At 43.1% G+C, this 19005-nt stretch overlaps 1 protein-coding gene across 2 annotated transcripts in view; it reads right to left on the bottom strand.

Moving 5' to 3' along the window:
• The window catches only part of nphs1 (NPHS1 adhesion molecule, nephrin), a 56675-nt gene that overhangs the window by 8876 nt on the left and 28794 nt on the right, over positions 1-19005 (bottom strand). For both annotated transcript variants that reach the window (XM_028980589.1, XM_028980590.1), the window contains 11 exons: positions 15667-15808; positions 15319-15443; positions 14847-15015; positions 13806-13935; positions 12547-12719; positions 11343-11483; positions 10425-10565; positions 4016-4137; positions 3494-3653; positions 2772-2928; positions 2437-2588 (listed from right to left, as the gene is read on the bottom strand). In XM_028980589.1, the coding sequence (XP_028836422.1) occupies positions 2437-2588; positions 2772-2928; positions 3494-3653; positions 4016-4137; positions 10425-10565; positions 11343-11483; positions 12547-12719; positions 13806-13935; positions 14847-15015; positions 15319-15443; positions 15667-15808 (1612 nt within the window). The remainder of the gene's footprint in view (positions 1-2436; positions 2589-2771; positions 2929-3493; positions 3654-4015; positions 4138-10424; positions 10566-11342; positions 11484-12546; positions 12720-13805; positions 13936-14846; positions 15016-15318; positions 15444-15666; positions 15809-19005) is intronic.

The raw sequence follows: 19005 nt of genomic DNA, 5'->3' as shown, positions 1-19005 counted from the left end.
GAGGAGAATAAGGGGGCGAAGGAAAAAAAATGATATAGATAGTGTGCGTTTAGAGAGATAGAAAAAAGGCATGAGGAGGGCAGACAGGATCCCTGTTGAGATGACAGTGAACTTCATGAGACGTCCCTCAGCACTGCTCCCCCTCATCATATCAGACAGCCCAGTGTCTCCTGTGGAGACCTTCAAATTCCTGAGTACCACCTTCTCCCAGGACAATCACCACAGATCCCTCACACTCTGAACACCCTAAACAGGGCAGTGCTGGCCTGGCAGGTGAAAAGTGGACCTGTAATTGGTTGTAGGTTCGAAACCCACTGAGCAAGGTACTGTCCCCACACTCTGATCCCTGGGTGCCTGTCATGGCTGCCCACTGCTCACTAAGGTAATGGGATAAATGCAGAGGACAATTTTCAATGTGTCACCGTGTGCTGTGCTGCAGTGTTTCACAATGACACTTCTGGAATTTTGAATTTTGATCTGCTGCCTTCAGTCGGACTGTGACCAGCCGACACAGGAATACTTTCTTTTCCCCTCACATCACTCTTCTAAACAGCTAAACGGCCACACACATTGCAAATGCACTTTACATACATTTGTGGAATTATTTCTGTAATCTTATTAAAGCTTTTCCCCATTGTTTTTTCCATTGGTTTGGCTCATTTCATGAAACTGAAATGACATTCATAAAACCACCTTGGAATTTTTCACGACAGAATGATTTCAGTTCATCAGTTTCTCAGTTCATCTTTGCAAACGATTATGTACAAGTATGCTACAGTTAGCACAATGAGCGTAGATTTAGCACATTTTCCAAATAAATAGATCTTGCTGATATAAACTGATTAGTTAATTCTTAGTCCAATTTTAATTCTCTCCAAAACACATCAGCATGATATCATTGTCTAAGTCATCATATGCAGAATAGTCTGTTCAATTGTCAAAATTAGTCAAGAACATAATCCCATTAAATACCATATATGAATTTCTTGGAACATTTGATAAATTCATGAATTCATGATAAATTCAAAACTTTGGAGGCTGCTTGAAAGTGATTAGTTGTCACATGTGACACACCACAGCACAGCACCCAGTGCACACAGTGAAATGTGTCCTCTGCATATAGCAGTTTGGCATTCAAACCTCCAACCGGGTCCACTTCATTAGCCGCTCCGCCACCACGGCCCTTCTTACTGTAAAATCATTTTGACTAGCAGTGGTTAAACAATGCCAAAGGGATGCTGCATATAGTCACTGACTATGAAGAAGAAATGAGCAAGAAATGAATGAGAAATGATGAAATGAGCATGGAATTTAGTTCTGGCATATGGGTAATCTGTTTTGGGAGAGAAATTAGTTTTTGCAGGTCATCCATGGTGTGGTGCTGAGCCATCCAGGTTATTTTGGCAGAAGCACTAAGAGAATGCAAATGATAATTAAAGTAACTAAGAAAGATCTTTGAAGTTTTGATGGTACTGACTCTATAAATGGAAAAGCAATCTGGTTTTGAAGCATGTGTGAACAGTTTTGGGAGAGATATGGACTTTTGCTAGTGAGCTCTAATGTTAACTGTAATGTTAAATTTTTTTAAGAATGTAACTTCTGTTTCAAGAAATGAGCCAAATCGTATTTTTTTTCTGTATATTAGATCTAATCTATATTGTATAGTCATTGTTTTATACTTTTGAGAGATACCAGAATCAAATTCCTTGTATATGTTCACTCACATGCTTGGCCAATAAAAGCGATTCTGATTCTGATGAGTTAGCGTAGGGGAGAGAAGATCCACTCTGAATAATTACCTAAATATGGTTGAATCAGCAATTGGATGAGAGGCAGGACAAGGCGCACTCCACATGAAAGCAAACACCAGAAGATCTGCCAGTCGCCGCAGCTGACTGAAGAAGTGCTCGGCTCGAGAGGGGAACCGGCTGATTACTTCATCTACATAATTGATGCCCCATTTAGTTTTGCCGCCAGAAGAGAATGAAGTCAAGCCAATGCCAATAAAAGCTCTCCCCGTCTGTATACATCAACGTCTTCGCCGCTGTGAGCCTAACCCCCCGTCCTGCCCCGTCCCCCCCCCACCCCCCTCATACTTAACATGATAACTACAAATGCCAATGGCTCGGCGCAAATTTATGGCTGCAATACGAAACACGGGAATATGTGCACCAGGCCGTTTCTGAGACAATTTAGAGTGGCAAATTAAAGTCTTGCAACCTTTCGAGGACATGAAAGTGAGCGGTACAGCAGGCTGATCAATACTATTTTCTTGTTGCTGTACACTTGACTGATGCCTTTGGAAAGTGATTACAGCAATAGCATTGTTTGCATCGCTCTTGTTCACTTGCACAGACAGCGAAACGACTGCAACGCGGAAGCCTGTGACTACCCACATCCATCCACTTAAAAGCACCCCTCTGCCCTGACTCCTACTGGTGCTGAGCAGCTGGACGTCCAGGGCGTCTTCGCCTTGACTGTTGCGGCCTGTGCAGGTGAAGGTGGCGTAGTCCAGCAGGGCGCTGACGTTGAGGATCGTGAGGGTGCTGGTGTGTAGCACGCCCTCCGTCACCGTCTGCTCCAGGTACCTGTGGAAGGGCAGGGTGAAAGCTGGCTGATTGAAGAACAATAAGGCAGACATTCAGACAGACCTTCACCTCTCCAGATAGGATAAAAGGGGAAGAGATTTTGCTCATGAACATCACACTACACTAAAAAAGCAAAGACGGAGGGAACAAAGTTAAATGTGGTCCCTTCAGTTTGGCAAAAACCTGGGGTTGTTGAGATCCATCATGGCCCCGTTCTTGGCCCATGTGAAGTGCACCTTGGGAACTCCTTCTGCCTGACACACCACCTCTGCCTTGCTGACACCATCGCCGCGGCTTGCTACTTTACTCCACTGTGGGCCTTTCTTCAGCTGAGGTTTGACTGGCAGTGGGAGAGAAAGCCTCTTAACAACAACAACAATAATAATTACGCTTAGTCAACTACCTAAACTCCGATAGATAGATAGATAGATAGATAGATAGATAGATAGATAGATAGATAGATAGATAGATAGATAATCACCAAAATATTATGATTTTTCAGATTTAAATAAATAAGCACTATTAATAATAGACAAACTCTTAACTGTCAAAATTATAAAATGAGCTCTACACTTGAGAATGAACTTGTCAAGCACCTGTGTCTTTTCGCAAGAAATGATGTGTCAGATATGTCAACCTCCAGAAATTTTTAATAAGCTTTCACCTCCAACAATATGTGTGAAATATTCAAATTGTCATTTTAAAAATGTATCATTAACACCGTCGCTTTTTGTGTTTTTCATTAAGGCACATACATCAAATGAAATGATACAGTAAACATGTTGTATAGTCGGAAAATTATTATTGTACAATTGCAAATACATATATTGCAATACATTTGAAAATGTGTCATGGATAGTCCAAGATGATCAAATAAGTGTCTTACTGAGGAGAAAACAACTCACATTGCACAATAAGCTGGCCTTCAACTGTGGCAGGGGGCGCTATGCCATTGTCTGCTGTGCACTGATACCATCCAGCATGGGAACGGGTCACTTCGAACAGGGTCAACCAACCGGTGTCTCCATCTTCATTCTGAGAGCTCAGGTCAGCCTCTCCCTCTCCCTGCATGACACAAACACACACAATAGGAATCAGAAATTCGGTGGAAAAGGCCGGGAGGTTGAACTCTGCCTTCTTCTGCGAAAAAAGGCAAGGAGTAGAAGCGTCCAGCTAACACTGACAAATGCGCCCTTTTGGTAACAGCACTTTAATGAAACCGATTTTTCTCTATTTGGGAAAGAGGTGCAGCGGGACAAGCGGTGTGACTTGCGAGAATAGTTAGAAGGGTGAAATATCCCTTGTCTACACAGTTAAGTGTTCCAATGATAAAGAGAGAGGGGCAGTAACAAGGTGGCACAGTACGGTGAGCCAAAGAAAGAGGGATTAAGGACAAACAAGTGCAGAGAGAGCAAACAGGAACCCACCAACCACTTCCAGGAGAACATGCCAGGAATGATGGGATTGGCATCCGCCACACACAGCAGGTCTGCAGTCCCACCCACATCCACATACACAGGGTCTGTCTTCATCCTAACACTTGGTGCAACTGGGGTCCAGAGAAAATGTTTCATACAATACTCACATTATGTTTTTCTTTTGAAACTCACTGTATTTGAATTTGAAATTTTGGCTTCCAACATGAAATTTCAGTAATCAATAATAATCTTAATAAATCCTTTAATTCTCTGAATTTATTTAATGGCTGGAACAAGAATTTTGCCACATGATGAAGTTTACCAAAATGTTCAATGTTTTCAGGGACACATCATTTAATTTATTTAAATGAATCTTAAATTTAGTTATTTAGTTAGGAGAAATCAAATCTTGAACCGCTAAGGTGCGTCTGATGTCCCCTTGATCAAGGTACTGTCCCCACACACAGCTCCCCAGGCGCCAGAATGCCAGAATGAGACATGCATGCATCGCAATGACAAAAACAATCACTTTTACTTTTCTTTTCACTTTCAATGACCTGGCTCCTCCCATTTTTAAGATAATTAAAGACAGTGTTCTGGGTAACAGAAAAATTACACCAACGAAAAAGGGTAATTAGTTTAGGGTGTTTGTCGTGGTTGCCGCTCCACCACCAGGTCCACAGGGGGCGTACGGTCACTCATGGGGCAGCCAACCCGGAAGTAGGGTCAGGGACAGGGTCGGCATGACCTATACATATCCGGCAAACTGTGAACACATAGTCAATTTTCACTCTGCTCCAAGCCTTTTGATTCTGACTGCCCTTGACTCAAGACAACCGAACATTACACGTTTTCATGAAAGTAACTATGCCAGGCAGCCTCACAGCCATATCCAAAACGTCTCATGCATGTCTCATTCCGGCTCCCACTTCCAATCCCACGGGGTCTTGCTCCTGCGCCATATGTCCCATGTCCTGACAGCAGTAGAAGCCTAGTAGGTAACACACTCAAAAAGTGTGTTACCAAAAAGTCACAGACTCAAACACCACTTAATACCATTGTGAGCAAAACACTTAAACCTGAGAGTCTCCAAGAGGGCTCTGATTGTAATGTGCTCTGGATAAGGGCATCAAAAATGTAAGTACATCGTGTTCAAGGTAGAGAAAACTTCCAAACAGTTCTTTCTTATTTTATGTATTTATGTAAATACATTTATGTAATGCATTGCGCTGGGCTTTGTGCCAGTTAGAAAAGAATGCCCATTGTGAAACGTTATCTAAATATTGACCATAAGAATTGTGACTATGTATTTTGCCTTAACAAACTTCCACATACTACACTAATCTATGTTATTTACATTTACAGAATTTATCAGACGCCCTTATCCAGAGCGACTTAATCAGTAGTTACTGGAGCAACTTAGGGTTAAGTGTCTTGCTCAGGGACACAATGGTAGTAGGTGGGATTTGAACCTGGGACTTCTGGTTCATAGGCAAGTGTGTTACCCACTAGGCTACTAGCACCCTGACAACTCAAGACAACCGATCGTTACACGTTTTTCATGAAAGGAACTCTGCCTGCCAGCCTCACAGCCATATCCAAAACGTCTCATGCATGTCTCATTCTGGCTCCTACTTCCAATCCCACGGGGTCTTGCTCCTGCGCATATGTCCTGACAGCAGTAGAAGCTGTTATATTTATGGCAAGTGTATCTGTAAAGTGCACTGGACCCTATGCCTACAGTCTACAGGTACAGGCAGGACAGTGTCACGCCTCTCAAAATGCATATCATTTTACCAATATATATGAAGGGAAATTTTGATAAATCTGGGTTCCTCTATTTCCAGCAGAATTTCCTAGGCTGTTTGTGAAAATTGCGAGCACGAGTGGAGATATGATGGGGTCTCAGTAAAGACCAACGTGACCATTATAATTCAGCACTCATGTAGTGACCGGACAGCATGAAGCGATGGCCCCAGTAGCCCCTACTTTAGTTTCACCTCCCACTGAAAATGCCAGAGCACAAGGTTACATGGCTTTTCCTGTGCTGGGCAAAAAGCAAATGCACGCTAAATTAGCATACTCCCACAACGGCTCTGTGAGGGTGCAACGCACTGGTCCGCAGTTGCAGAGTTCTCCTAACTTCAGCTATGTTTTGGTGATTTTCAGATATGTTATGATAGTCTGAACTTTTTCTCTGCAGGTCATGGCCACATAGATTCAGCCCACATGTCCATTGGGAGGAATTCCAACTGCAAGCCCTAAAGAGCCCACAGAGTCCATAAAAGCAACTTTATGTGCCTGAAAAGTCTGCAGCCCAGGCTCATATGAAACTCCCGAAGTGGCACTGAAGACTATTGGACATTTATTCCTTTTATACAGAGGAATGGCCTCTGGTATGGTGCACTTCAAATCTGCCTGTTGACGTGTCTCACTCCTGACCAGCATATTCCACCATAGAACCCAAACTTTTTATTAAAGGTATGGGCACAACAGGCATGCTTCTCCTGGTTAATGTGTTTTTTTTAAGCAATATGGAATTCCTTCAAGTACCTCTCCACACTAAAAAATGTGATTCTCTGGTTTAAAAGACTCAAAGTACACAATTTCATATTAGCAGTGCTGCATATTTGCAGTGGTGGACAGTAACAAAATAGATTTAATTTACACTGCGTTGCACGAGTAGCAGAAATGTCCCAGTTTCTTTACAGTAGAATAAAGCCAGTTCCTCATGGCTACACATGGCTTTTTTTTTTACCAGGGAGCCTGCAGCTACAAGCGACACGACACACAGACCCTAATACTCACAGGATGGGGAGTATGTCGTGGGACGTAGCCTGCGTGGAGGTAACATTACAATCATTTTAATAAACACCAGACAAATTAATAAAAGATTCTGATAAAAGATTGTTGTGCTGAAAGTGAAAGTCTTTTAATCTAAAATTTGTTGATTAAGCAAGAGCTCTGTTACAAAATATAACATTAGAACTAAATCACTGTTCTTTAACTTTTGGTACTTTTACTGAAGTGGGTTTTATTTAAAAGGAGGACTTTTACTTATACTTTATAGTTAAAACTTTACCTTGTGTATCTCAACTTTAACTCAAGTACACGACTTGTGTACTTCATTTACAAAGCAACCTATCATAACCTATCAAGCCAAACATTGGCTATATTTGTTGGTCAGTTTCCTTCAGACAGAAGAAATGCGCACTGCAAGGCAGCTAAGTGAAGGACAAACATCTATTTTGTTCTGTACAAACAATGTTAAGTTGAGCTGCCATCATTTCTTTTTAAGAAGAACCTGATGACTTGAATTCATCCTGTAACTGCTTTTCTGAAGGATGTGGTAAAGTGTTTACAGGCTGATCGGGACAATGCCTTTAAATGTGTCATCAGTGATCTATGCTACGTGTAGAAGATGTCAGACAGCATGATAGTGAACAACTGTTATTTTCAGCATTGAAATGTTTCAATCTCAGAGTCAATTGGTGTTTGCACCAGGATTATGCCATACATCTGCACCTTTTCCTTCTGTGCTCTAATGCACTGTTACTGTACTGAATTCCACTACATGGTAAGAAAAACAACAGGGGGTAGATATCAGTAATGAAAGTGTACGGTTCTCCTGGAAACTGCAGAACACTGCTTCCATTGCTGAATGTTAAGATTACAGGGTTCACAGAGAGGAGCGGAGTTTGCAACACTTCTCTCTACAGATGCATTGGGAAACACGGTGCTGCATGTAAAACAGTTATTTTATCTCGGATGCGACCACATTCATCTCAATCCCTACATGGCAAAATGCAAAATGTGTATAATGTGAAGCTCAGTTCACGGTTCAATTAAGTCCTGCAAAATAAGAATAGAATTTGCACCTGCACTTTAAGTCTGGTTTATTTAATATTCAGTATGTATTTTTTACGACATATTCCTCAGTGAATGTGTATTCCAGTGTTGCAGCATCAGGAACCTAAGAGCAAACATGAACTGACAGCATCCAAATCAATTAATAAATAGAGAAACGTTACCTGCCTCCTGGCCGCTGAGCTTTAGGGTTAAAGATTAGAAATTCTGTGAAAGCCCTCTAGGAAAAGTTGGCCTACTTTCACTTAAATTCCCCCATTCATAATGCACTGCTTACATCCTGGTTACAAAGCCAACGTTCCCATGGCGAGCAAGTCCTCAAAAAGCCCAGTGCATTATCTCCACATCACTTCATGTGTAAACATGTTTGACTGTCTGTGAAACCACCAGAGAAGCTTTGTTCTCACCATGGCACGTTCCGCTGCCTTCCACAATCTTGCATGTAGATCTCTTAAGTGAACTACACATCCACCAGTAAAAGCTATTATAATCCACTATATATATTATGCATAACGACCACTGTCACGGCCCATCCTATCAGAATGTAGCATGTCTTTAGCACGAGAAGAACGTTTAGGTCTTTTATTGTCTGTGCTTGTAAATACATAAAGAAATCTGAAATGCTCATGTTGAAAATGCTCATTTGCTCAGCCCACTACACAAGTAAAGAAATTCCCCAACCAGAAGCCCTAGATCAACAGTCATGCTGCATACTCGCTCTCTTGCATTCAGATCAGGTAATGAGATGGAGTACAAAGCTCTGAAGAAAGCCACCACAGCAGCCAAAAGGCAGTACAGAGAGAAGTTGGATGGCTTCTATTCTTCTGCTGACCAAGGCCTGCAGCACATCACAGAATGTAGGGTCCCCACCAGCACCATCAGCTCTGCAGGCAGCCTGCTGGATGATCTCAATGTGTTCTAACACCCACTTTGAGAACTCCCAGACCTCCCAGACCCTCCAGACCTCCAAGGCCTTTGTAATGGAAAATGTATATGCTCTTATGATCTAGTTTAAACGTTGCTCTTAATGGTAGAAAACTGAGCCTGGAAAACCTTGAGCCGAGGTGATGTGAATTATCAGCACAGCATGCGAAGACACTGGAGGCTCCTGCCACACACATACGCGTAAAAAGATGTTCTCTGTCATAATGTAAAGTCAGGTTATGTCCTGTACTTTAGGTCACAGAGCAAGATGACCTGATGCTGAATATGATAAATGTGTTTGCGCGAGATTAGGCTGGCATGTTCGTCATTGGAGAATTTCTGATTCATTCCTGAAAATGTTTTTAAACTTGATTGTCCACACCCCCCCTGAGCTGTACAAAAACAATTTGCTGAGATGTCCTTCTCAGAACTCTCCAATAGCGCTTGTGAGACATCTCCAATAAAACCTTTTTTCCTTTCCTCTGAACCATTTGGCTGGGATTGTCCTTCTGGTAAATAAATATTTATTTCCACTGCACCTTCCAGACAACCCCAGAGGTTTCAATAAACCAAGTACAGAAAGCACTGAGTAGGGTCAACCCCCACAAGGGAGCAGAACCGGACACCATTCCTGGACAGGCCCTTAAAGCATGTGCTAAGGATCTGGCTGACATTCTCACCTCCCTCTTCGACCACTCACTCAGCCAGAACACCGTACTTCAAGAGCACAACCATTGTCCCCCTCCCCAAGAAAAAAAACAGCCACCTGCGTGAACGAATACAGGCCAATCACATCAGACTCCACCGCTACTACCCTTCCCTGTTCCCTCTCCCATTTGAAAAACCACCAACCTGGACTGTTCACACTTCTGACCTCGGGACGAAAGTTCAGAAGTGTGAAATCTAGAACTGCTGCCATTAGACTCCTTAACAGTTGAACTGCCTCATTGTAATTTTGCAGACTCATTAAGCTCTTTGCACATCCCTTCCGTCTACCTCATAGTATCATTTTCTGCACATTATACTGCAATTTCCTTGCCACTGTATTACAGTTAATATTTATTTATATCTGCACAACACTTTAGTTCTCGCCAACTATTTTATCTTATTTATATTAAACTGAACCTAACTTAGCATTTGTAGGTGCACAGCAAAGAAAGAATTTCATTGTACACATAAATGTGATTTCTTCAATACACATGACAATAAATGCTTTGAATCCTTGAATCTGAAAGCTCAACCTCACTTCACGACCACCAAAGATCCAATGAGACTTCAGCAGACTATTACCTGAAGGGTCATTGTGGTCTGATTCAGAAATTATTCCTTACAGCCAACTTCCTCAGGATTTATGTAAAATAAAAACAAGCAAAAGAGAAAATAATGACCCTTTCTGTAAAAGTCAATCAGAACTTTAATGATACCTTCATAAATGGAACTTAAACAGGAGAGAGCCAGATGATTGACAGCTCTCACTTACGCTTCTTCCTCACAATACACCACATGCACAAACGTGTTTCTTTAATTGTCCTTTTTAGAGTCTGTAAGTTTTAAATTAAATGTTGTTAAAGAAATTAACGTTTGCTGATTTGCTGTATTCATACAATAATAAGAAGAAATGTCTCACATGATACATCGAGTGTGATGATGACACGACTCTGTCCCTCCTCGTTGGTGCAGTCAACAGCGTATTTCCCTCCGTCTCGCCTCGTCACGTTTCGAATGGTCATCGCAAATCCTTCATCCCAGCCATACCGTGGATCCCTCTCTGTCCGGAAACACACAGACAGCAGCAGGGAATAACAACTGCATACATGCTGTAGTAGGGGTCTACAAAAAAAACCCAGAACATCTTGCTGGTTAAAACCATCTTGATCGTATGAAATGAAATATAAACACGTGTTTCCTCTGAACACGGCCTCTGTAAATATTGGATTATTTGTGCCTGATGTGAAAAACGAAGGGTCCTGCAGGCCGTAAGTGGATCTGACCGTGAACACAGTCCGTGTCTTTGGGTCAATTTGAAATTTTCTTCACAAGCTTCTTGGAACGAATGGGAATTTCATCTTCTTTTTCTTTTCCTTTTCAAGACAACCGCGCCGCACACAGACACCCCGGCTAACACCCACACACATGTACACAAACCCACATAACCACATATGGCAAACAAGACTCCCCTGTTAGCACCTCCAACCTCCTAACATCAGCAGGCCTGAATTATTGAGGAGAGGAGGCCGAGGGGCTGCACTTGCGTACGCAGGGCCTGCGAAGTTAATGCGCGAAGGCCTTCCGAGGGGAGCAGACACTAAAGGGAACGCGGGCGCGGCGCTCCGCCGAGGTCCGGGAATGGAAACACTGTGTAGTATTCATGAAGACAGCCATCCTCATTTAGACTGAATACATTAGCCGGCGTAATAAGAATCGCATCTGGCACGCTCCCGCCCTCCATGTTTTATTCAGGGCGCATATGGCGGCGCGTGAACGCGCCCCTGTTGTGTTAACGTCGGACTGAGGATCACTGGGAGTGAGGCGTCGCCACCGTCACCTTTGACCAGCTTCTCGCCGCGAAAGGTCCAGTCGCAGTCGCTGACGTCCGGATTGCCTGAGACCATCAAGGGCATGGTGACCTCGTCGTCTTCCACCACGCCCACAAGTTCGGGCTGGGCTGGTGCGAACTCAGGCGGGACTGATGCAAACACACAGACACAGATGGGAAAGACGTTAAACATGCACAGAGGAACAAAAAGAAACAAACTATGCACAAATTGATTCAGGCGTAGGGCGGGAACAAGACACACAGCGCTCGCAACCGCTTTCCACATCCAGCAATCTGATTTCCGAGAGGGGGAAAAACCCTCACAATCCACAATCAACAGAAGAGGCTATAGGGGAAAAAATGCAATTAAACCCCAAAAATAAAGAGTGTGAACAGACAGGTGACAGCGGCAGATGAATAGAAGCCTGTGATGCAGGCAGGCGGAGTGAGGGAGACAGGAAGCGAGGGGCAAAGCTCATGTCCTGAAACTGGCTGCGCTCACAAACGTGCTTTGACATTCCTTCATGCCCCCGCAGCATCAGGCCCTTTGAAGGGCTGGCTTGCAACATCAGGGCCCAAAGAAAAAAAAAAAACCCCAACCCATAAATAAATAAATAAATGTACAAAGCACACCATCAAAGCCGGACACTAGTACACAGAAGCTGTACACGCACGTACACACACACACACACACACACACACACACACTGAAACAACATAATCACTCTCACCCTGGCAGAGCAGCTTAAATGTCAACAAATGCTCTTGCCCATGCATAGTAAAGTCGGCAGGAAGTCACATTTGCATGGCAGAACTCTGCTCCGAAGCGCACACGCGCGGCCGTAAATCCACAGATGTGCCCGTGCGCGTCCACAGCCATGCCAGACGCAGATGGCAAACGTCTGGAGTCGATTAGAGCACAATAACGCGCGCAGGCATGCATTAATAAAAAGACCCGGCTACGTTTCTGCAATGTAGAAGAGTAGTGCACTTTCACAATGTTAATATTCAAAGGGCCTATAATTATTATGAATTAATTGTTCGTTTAATAACTGATAACTTACTGCTGCTGTATATTGTTTGTAAATAAGGAATTTTCATAGTTTATAAAAAAAAGTTTCTAAGGACATTTGGAGGCCAGAAAAATACAACAAGACAATGCAGACTTTTCACTGTTACACAGACACACAGAGACCGATGCTCCGTGACTTACAGAGCACACTGAGTGTGTAGAAAGAGTTGACACCCTCGGACAGCACAGGGCTGAATGCTTGGCAGGTGACCTTCTGGCCATGGTGACTGAAGAGGAGCCGCAAAGACAGTTTGCTGCTGAAGGCCACGCCGCCATGCTCGGCTTTTTTACTGGCCTGGTCAACTCCATTCAACCTGAAAACGCGGAAAAATGGCAAAACATACTGAGCAGGGTAAACCTTTACCAGGCACAAAGAGGCAAAAGCAAACAGAACCTGGAGCACTGGCCTGTCAGCTAGTCTTTAAACAGAGCAGGAAAAAATGGGCAGAATGAATGAAACAGCAGCTTAATCCGTGTCAGCGTGGCGGCTGCAGGAGCCAAACCCAGGACACTGGGCGCAGGGTGAGGACGCACATACAAACACCATTCACTCGCACGCTCACAACTATGATCAGTTCACAGTCACCAAGTGTGCATGCCTTTGGCTGGTGAGAGGAAACCGGAGTACCTGGAGGAAACCTGTTAAAATACAGTACAGGCCACAAGTTTGAACACACCTTCTCATTGAATGTGTTTTCTTTATTTTCATGACCATTCATGACCATTGGTAGATTCTCACTGAAGGAATCAAAACTATGAACATGTGGAGTTATGTACTTAACAAAAAAAATTATGAAATAATTGAAAACATGTTTTATTCTAGTTTCTTCAAAATAGCCGCCCTTTGCTCTGATTACTGCTTTACACACTCTTGGCATTCTCTCAATGAGCTTCAAGAGGTCGTCACCTGAAATGCTTTTCCAACAGTCTGGAAGGAGTTCCCAGAGGTGTTTAGCACTTGTTGGCCCCTTTGCCTTCACTCTGTGGTCCAGCTCACCCCAAACCATCTCGACTGGGTTCAGGTCCGGTGACTGTGGAGGTCAGGTCTCCACTTTTTGTTAAGTACATAACTCCACATGTGTTCATTCATAGTTTTGATGCCTTCAGTGAGAATCTACCAATGAAAATGTCATGAAAATAAAGAAAACACATTGAATAAGTAGGTGTGTCCAAACTTTTGGTCTGTACTGTATGTCCATTGTAAGCTTGTTGATAGAAATGGAGTTCACTGAGGATTAAGTTCAGGTTCAGGGACACAATGTGTGTGTGAGTGTGTTACACTATATGACAATGATGCAAAGCAAGAGGAGTCGGTGTGCCAGAATGGGCTCTGGCAGCCACAAGCTTGCTTTGGAATCGAGCTGTTGTGGAAAAGTGAGTGAGTATTGTATTGCGTTGACCTTTCTGAGCCAAGACTCCACCGGATGTCAGCCTTGGGGTTGCTGCTCCCACACAGGCACTCCAAAATGGCCGTCTCCCCCGTACGCAGCGTCTCCTGCTTTACACTGATCTTCACGGTGATGGCCGGGACTACGGAAGAGGTGTCATTGAAAGTGTGAAAATTGATGCAAAATTGATGAAGTGCTGAATTACTCATACACCATACTAGTTTTTACTTTTAGGGTCAAAAAAGGCTTTTATAGCTTTAAATCTCTTCTCTGGACACATCCTAAAAAAACAGCCAATCTTGCCTTATACATTTTCACTTTTTTTTGTCTGTGAAAAAGCACACTTCTCACGGCTGGGTGAGATTTCAATGACTCTCATCTCTGAGGACAAAATGTTTTTGTCCTTTTTTTCCAGGAATCTATTCAGAATTCGGCTCTGATGGTGATTAAAAACTTTATTAAGGAAGCTTCAGTCTGGAGACAAGTAAACATGAATAAATATGCATCAAAGCTTTCACTGCAGACTTGTGTCCTCCAAAACCGCATGTTTTGGGCTTGGCTGAGTGCCACTCCAGTCCACATAGATTCTGGATCATGGATGGTTTTAAAAAGAAATCCAGCCTTAGCAGGAGAAAAGGAAAATTCTGGTTGTGCAAGTTAACAAATATCTAAACAGCCAGACTGAGCTCATCATTCCCAAAGCTTGGACTGCCAATAGCGGATGAGCAAAGTTTTGTACAAATATCCATTGATCAGGGAAAGAACCAGGTGAGGAGCCAGGGGGAGAGATTTTAGCTTAATAAACCATATGAGAAAACAACTTTGGTTCAAAATGACACCATAGGCCATATTTTTATGGTGGCAGGGTTTAAGTGAGGCAAGTGAGGCAACTTCACGGCATTCATGGATTCTGGAACTCAGAGGGTGAACTTTAATGATGTTTTTATTAGCACACTCATACCTAGAGGTGGCACTCAACCCTGACCCAGAAAATAACATTGCATGCAGCATGGGCACCTCTTTCGGGATAAGAGCAGAGAAATTTTCTCTCACACAAAACGTGGAGCCTGGTCTGCGCAGACAGCGCTTTCTTGGCCTCGTTGGTGGCGTCGCACCGATAAACGGCCATGTTGTCGCTGGGCTGGAGTACGAGGCTGAGCTCCCGAGAGACGCCCCTCTGTGAAGTGACCTGCCTGGAGGCGTGCGACACCACTTTGCCGTTCTGCAGAGATGTGCGCATCGGGGAGGAGGAGCAAAAGCGAACAGGATAAAGAGGTTCCTGCAGTGCCAGTCTAAAAGCAGCGCTATAAATACAAGTGATTATGAAATGGTCTTGAATGCACACTATAAACATATGGACTTTTGTCAAGTCATCTATGCCAGTTTGCACACTACAGCCACGGCAGCTTTTCAAAACGCAACATCAGATTCACAGGAAAAGAAAGCTGCCACTACAATCAATGCCCAGTCAACCTAAATACTTTACATGATGAGAATAAGGCCATATCGACACACACACACATACCTTGAGCCAAGTGAGGCTGCCTGTGGAACTTCCACCAGAAGAATAGCAGACCAGACGTACTGTGGTTTTAGATCGAAGTTGAATTCCTTCTGAGGGGACGTCCAGCCACACCTTCTGAGGGGGGTCTGAAAAAGTCATCATCACAGAATGGAATTCAAGTCAACAAATTCTTGTGGCCATGATATGTGATAATGATGTTTTTATTAACCAGTAATGAGAATTTATTCCAGAGACATGGGTATAATGAAATGTATGCAACATTTACATTGCATGCCTAATTCTGATTCATTCAATTCGCCCCTGGATGAATAGACATAAAGTGACTGGGGCATAAAGAGCAGAACTCACAGAAGACAATGAGGTTGTTGGTCTTCATACTCGAGAAGCGAGTCCCCTTGTTGAATGTTTCACAGGAGAGCGGCAGGCCATTTTCTTCCCTGGAGACTGTATGTGTGAGGTTGGACATGGTTGCCATGCCTCCATGTTCTCCCTTTTTCATTGTGGGGGGAAAAGTGATGATAATACTCCCGTTAAATCAACTCGGGAGGTATTTTTTTGCTTCCATTAACAAGGTAAAATGCAATATTAAGTAATGGCTCAATATAATTGACCTATAAAATCTCCAACATTGTAAAAATCTCACTTTTGTCAAGCGACATATGTTGGGCCTCAGCATTTAACCAAGTTGTACATACGTAAAAGGTGTTGTGCCTTTGTTTGCCTTGACTTTCTACAGTCTGGAGTGAGAACAGGCATTAAAGGACAAGTACAAAAGGACAGAAAATGATAATTATTCATGTCCAATTTCTAATGCATTAGAGCCGCCAAAATGTCACCAGTGGGTAAATGCTAGACATGCTGCGAGGCTCTTCTAAATGAACAATAATACACAAAAGCATGCATCCCCGTAGCAGGTTTTATTCACTTATTATATCTTGTTCAAAGAGAGTGGGGGGGAATCCATTTACAAGAGATACAATCTGTGTGACAATAACGTGCTATCAAATAGAATCAAAGTAAAAGCTGCAGCTTGATGGAAATTTCAAACCAGAAGAGTGTCTCTTGGGTCAAGATGTAGCCACTGCATTTTTGTGCATAATGGGCAAATTATGGTTTTAATCAAAAGCCCCACTTCTAGAAGCTGGAGAGCTCAGTCAAGGGTAATTTTTAGAGGTTTGTACACATGCTCCCTGACTCATTTCTGAACACAATGCTTTTGGACAATATTTTGTTTTCCGTCATAAAACGGGAACTATTTGGAGCATATGATAAAATGCGGACAATTGCTTCAAACCCACAGACCTCATGCATTACAGGACGTCTGGGTCCTGTACATCCTCCATAGTGGGACATGATCGAAAGCAACTCATATCTACATCTTTGTATTTGATTGGAGCCAGTCAATTAAATGGGGTGGTCGAAGTCAGCACAAGAAAAAAATCTACCCATTCATTGGTCATGTTCCAGCCAATGGTGAAAAAGGGTTTTAAAATTCAGTCCTTGTCTGAATGGAGGAATTTACAATATGATTGCTTGGTTTTAAAGCACTAAATGAGACCTGCAGCTTACATTAGTAACCTTGTACAACCCTAATGCCCATCGAGATCAGTTAGGTCATCAGATGAAGCGTTAACACCGACAGTTATTTTAGGGTTTAATTTATTGTTGTTTTTATTTTTTTTTATTTTGACACTCTGGCTCTGAATATACATACATAGGAGGGACATACATACTTGGCACGAGCGTCAGTACATGAACCAGAACAGAAAACAAAATAATGGTGTCATGGCTGAGCCTCGCACACATGACACTAATACCCGGAACACTGAGTGCAGGCCCCGCCCCCGTCATTCCCTGCACCTAAGCAAGGCACTATAATGGAGTTCCTGCAGCAGTGTTCTGGGTTCTGAGATTGAACAAGTCAGTGTGATTTCAGGTGGAGTGGATTGTGAACATGTCCCTGTGTAAGTGTGCCTTTCCTGTTTCCATTTCCATCTCATCCCTTCATGTGATTTTGTCCAGTTTAAATAAAATGTAAGATCTGGAACTGATTTGTGTCTGGGTCCTTCTCTTTTCGACACATGCAGGTTGTTTAACGTTGTGCTTTTATGGCATGACAAATGGAAACAGTGGAAATGGTGGCACGGACAGATACCCCTCTACATTGGCGGGAGTACAGCAGAGATAGTGGAGAGTTTATGGTATCTGGGTGTTAACATCACTCAGAACCTGTCATGGACCTGCCATGCCGACACTCAAGCCCGTCAGTCTCAGACACTTCCACCTGCCCCAAAAGGTGCTTAAGAACTTTTACACCTGCACCATCGAGAGCATCCTGACTGGAAACATCTGCACCTGGCTTGGGAACAACACCAAACAGTACAGACTAGCTCTTGAAGGAGTGCTGCGCTCGGCCGAACACATCATTCACTCTGAGCTACCTGACCTACAGGCCATCTACACCAAGTGGTGCCAAACCAAACCCAAGAAGATCCTGAAAGATCATTGTCATCTCAACAAAGGACTCTTCTCTCTTTTGAGGTCAGGGAAGCGATTTTGCTCCCTTAAAGTTAAAATAGAAAGAATGAGGAACGGCTTCTTCCCTCAGGCTATTAGGGCCCTGAACCAGGTGCAGATACGGTCTCTGTCCCTGTAACCACCCGCTGCACTTTATCCTTACCGTCTGCACTTCATCCTTACCATCATAATGTTTCTACTGTTTTGCCGGACTCTGTAAATACATTCCCAATATAATTGAGCAATAAGCATTGTACCTTCATACTCATATCCACATAACACTCTCCCAATAGAGTTCTTATATGTTTAATATGTTTATCATACATACATGTATGTTATGTTGATAATGTACCTGCACTTTTTCCTTACGGGCATACAGCTTCTAATTTAATGTATATGCTGTTTTCTTTTCTTATACTCTTTTTCACAGGTCGGGCATTGCAAAAAGCATTTCGCTGCATGCCGTACCATGTACCATGTATGTGACGAATAAAATCTGAAACTGAAAGTACAGAGTGATGTGCAGCTCACACAACTTGGCTGACAGAAGAACCGTTCCGGTTTTCTCTGCTGTGAAGAAGCTCATCGTTGTGCCGCCCGTGGCTGATGGGCTGCTGATGGGCTGCCGGCACGAATGAAACTGCAGCCGTGCAGCATGTTTGGAAGACCTACCGCCTGGAGATATTCCTCTGAGATATTCCTAATTTCATTGTAATATCATTAGTAATAATTTAAAACCTTCCAATGCTCCATGCCCATCATTATCTACAGCGGCAGATACAAAGATCTGAGATCACAGTGATGCCTGTGCAAGAGTAAGAACAAGTTGTAAATGAAATTAAAGTTCCAAAGAGCAATTCACATAAACCAACACTAATTTGACTGGAATTCTATATATTAATAAAATTAATCAGTGAGTTCATTTCATGGGCCTCCCGCTCTGGTCCTGGAAGGGTTGTACGTCTGTTACGCTTCTTTATTACCAGCCCGCCCCACCACAGCAGGTTCAGTTGAGAAAGTGCATGGTCATTAGCAGAGGAGTGGAATCTAGTCTGTTAAATGAGGGGAAACCAGTACAGGAGTAAACAAATCCATTCTTCTAAACTTCAAAACGCCAGAGGGTGCCGTGCAAGGAAATGCTTTTAATTGCTTTTGATACCAATTGTACAG

The sequence above is a fragment of the Denticeps clupeoides genome, chromosome 5 (genome assembly GCF_900700375.1).
Source record: "Denticeps clupeoides chromosome 5, fDenClu1.1, whole genome shotgun sequence".
NCBI classification, from domain to species: domain Eukaryota; kingdom Metazoa; phylum Chordata; class Actinopteri; order Clupeiformes; family Denticipitidae; genus Denticeps; species Denticeps clupeoides.
This window is presented reverse-complemented; position numbering and strand designations above follow the sequence as displayed.